At 37.3% G+C, this 2,923-nt stretch overlaps 1 protein-coding gene across 1 annotated transcript; it reads right to left on the bottom strand.

Moving 5' to 3' along the window:
* Window positions 1-541: 541 nt before the first annotated feature.
* LOC103591605 (vomeronasal type-1 receptor 3-like) lies at window positions 542-1,444 on the bottom strand. The gene has a single exon (XM_008574080.1). It carries the CDS (start codon window positions 1,442-1,444, stop codon window positions 542-544), a length of 903 nt encoding a protein of 300 aa, XP_008572302.1.
* Window positions 1,445-2,923: the final 1,479 nt, after the last annotated feature.

Consider the following 2,923-nt stretch of genomic DNA (forward strand, 5'->3'; position numbering starts at 1 on the left):
TGGAGGATTTTGAAGATATATTTCATTTAGTGATTTCCAGTTTAAACCCAAACTAGTCAAAAACATGCTTTGTGTGAGTTGAATATTTTAAAGTTTATTGAGAATTGTTTTATACACCAGAATATGACCCATTTTGGTAAATGTTCCATGTGCCTTTGGAATGAATGTGTATCCTGCTGTTGTTGTGTGGAGTGTTTTATAAATGTCAATTAGGCCAAGTATGTCGACAGTGTTGTAAAAATTGCCTAAACTCAACTTGTACCTGGCAGAGTGGGCACACTCAGGTGTGTAACGGGTGACTCCCACCCTCCTGCTTCCAAAACATATCCTTCCCTCTCTGCCTCTAAGCCCCCCTCCAAGCCCAAAGCTCTACAATGGAAATTGCTTCTTATTTATACACTACTGCTTGGAGCATGAGTATTTGTACATACAGTGCTTAAAAAAATATATAGATATATATAATTTAGGAAATTAAATTGATATTGCACAGAAATCAAGAGATTTATATTATTATGAGCGATGCATGGGATATTTTATTTCTCTAACAGAAGACAAAGCAAAACCTGAAAGGATGGATACGACTTTTAATGAGCACAAAAGGGCTGAAAGTTGGGAAACATGCATCCAGAAATACATTTGCATTCAGCAGCCACCAACTTGGAAAGTTAAACATGGTGATATAGGTTGAGGAGATTGAAGAAAGTGTGGAAAAAAAGACAAAGGTACACACAAGGATCAGAATATTCCGAGTAGCCTTTATCTCCGGAGAGAGGTTGGAGATTTGTCTAGAGCTGTGAATATATCTAACCTGGTGCTTGTGCCTGTAGAGAAAAAGCACCATGGAAATACTGGTCCAAGCCAAGAGTCCCAGGCACATCACATCAATGGAAGCATGCAGGAAGGCAAAGAGCGAGGAGTTGATAGGGTTAAGAACAGCACGAGAACAGTATCCAAAATAGTTCAGACTGATATTTTTTCTCTTCCTTGGGCCAGTCACTTTTAAAGCAACAAGTACATTTCCCAGAAGATGCACCACCCAGAAAAGGAAACAGAAATGCCCAACATACTTTTGGATTCTGACTTTGAGCTCAGCCCACGTGGATTTATTGGGGATGACTGTGATGGCCTGGAAGATGCTCAGGAAGCAAGTGGAAGAGAGACAGACTTCCCGGGCCACTCTGTGAATATAAAACAAAAATTTACATCCAATATCCTCCAGGAAATTCTTCAGCCCAAAAGATATCAATATATGGGGGACTCCCTTACATAGAAGAACTAAGGAGTTGGCCAAGTACACATGTTTGAGTATGTGGTCTGAGGTTCTCAACCTATATCCAGTGCAGAAAGTGAAGGTATAAAGAAAAAGGCGGGAGAAATTCCCTAGGATTCCAACACAGGTCTGGGATAGGAAAAAAATCCCCAATGTCAAGTCACCTGAATCCATTCTGTCAGTGGCTGGAAATAGCAATTTTATCCATATTCAGAGTTATCTCTAGGGAAAATAAAAGATTGAAGTTAGTTACATTGCAGATGAAATGCTTCTCTCAATTCCTCAACCTTTAAGAATACACTATTAAATACCTTCATATTCTAGCCGCCAACCCCTTCCCACAGGGAATCAATATTTACAACACAGTAGATATACATAAATATTCCAAATTATCTTAGTATTAGTTTATATACATTACATATATGCATGTACACAAGCACATACAAACATATACACCCACATAAATGCAGGGAATTTTTACAGTGTCTTAAGATAAAATGATTGTTCCATACACATTTCAATCTTTTTAGTGTCACATTTACTTAAGGTAATTCTACTAACTCATCTGGTATAGTTGTAAGTCATTATTTTAATGGCTGTATTAATATCCTATGACACAGATAACAAATTGATCCATGTATTTCCCTATTGATGTTTACTCACAAAATTTCCAATTACTCTGCCAATACAGAAAATGATGATGATAATACACACATATTTTGTATACTCTTTCCTAGGTACTATTTTAAATGTATATGATGTCTTTTAATTATCAGACAAACTTATGAATTAGGTATGTTATCCCCATGTCACTGACAAGGAAAATGAAACACTTTCAGATTAAATAACTTGCCAATATCCACACATCTGATGAGTAGCAGCACTGGGATTTGAACTGGCTCTGGGGACTTCCTTTAACTTTTACATCCCATGGTCTCTAATTATTACCCTCATTATGTTTTTACTGAGTATATAAGAACCTTGATGTTTGTTTATTGCAGCTGAGCAGCAACCTTATTCTTGCTCTTTGTTCTATGGCATAGATTTACAAAAGTGGGATGTTGCTTTAAAGAAGGAAAGGAGGGAGGGAAAGGAGGAAGGAGAGAAGGAGGCAAGGAAGGAAAGGGGAGAGGACGGGGTGACAGTAATGGTTTTCCAGGTAGGTGGAAACAAATTAGAATTCCACCAACAATGTAAGAGCATGTTGCTTTAAAGAAGGAAAGGAGGGAGGGAAAGGAGGAAGGAGAGAAGGAGGCAAGGAAGGGAAGGGGAGAGGACGGGGTGACAGTAATGGTTTTCCAGGTAGGTGGAAACAAATTAGAATTCCACCAACAATGTAAGAGCACACTGGTCTCCTTAATTCCCACCAGCACCAGTAATTTCATCATCTTCCCCCAGTTTGCTGGCCAGAAAGTGATATTGCATTGTTACTTTAATTTGCATTTCTTTGCTACAAGTAAATTTGAATATTTTTCTATATATCTTTTTAGGTTATTCTTTGTGAACTAAATTTTCATACCTCTTCCCCAATCAAATTTTGTAATCTGCAAAGCACATACTTTTACTAGATCGATTTATTTATGTATTAATTGCGTGTATTATTAGTGGAATAGTCTCAAACAAATATTTCTACTTTGTATTTAGTCAAATTAA

This window comes from Galeopterus variegatus, unplaced genomic scaffold, assembly GCF_000696425.1.
Source record: "Galeopterus variegatus unplaced genomic scaffold, G_variegatus-3.0.2 Scaffold996, whole genome shotgun sequence".
Classification (NCBI taxonomy): domain Eukaryota; kingdom Metazoa; phylum Chordata; class Mammalia; order Dermoptera; family Cynocephalidae; genus Galeopterus; species Galeopterus variegatus.

What these genes read in the sequence shown, in the direction of transcription:
- LOC103591605 (XM_008574080.1), bottom strand. Translation starts at nt 1,444, where the DNA reads ATGGATTCAGGTGACTTGACATTGGGGATTTTTTTCCTATCCCAGACC.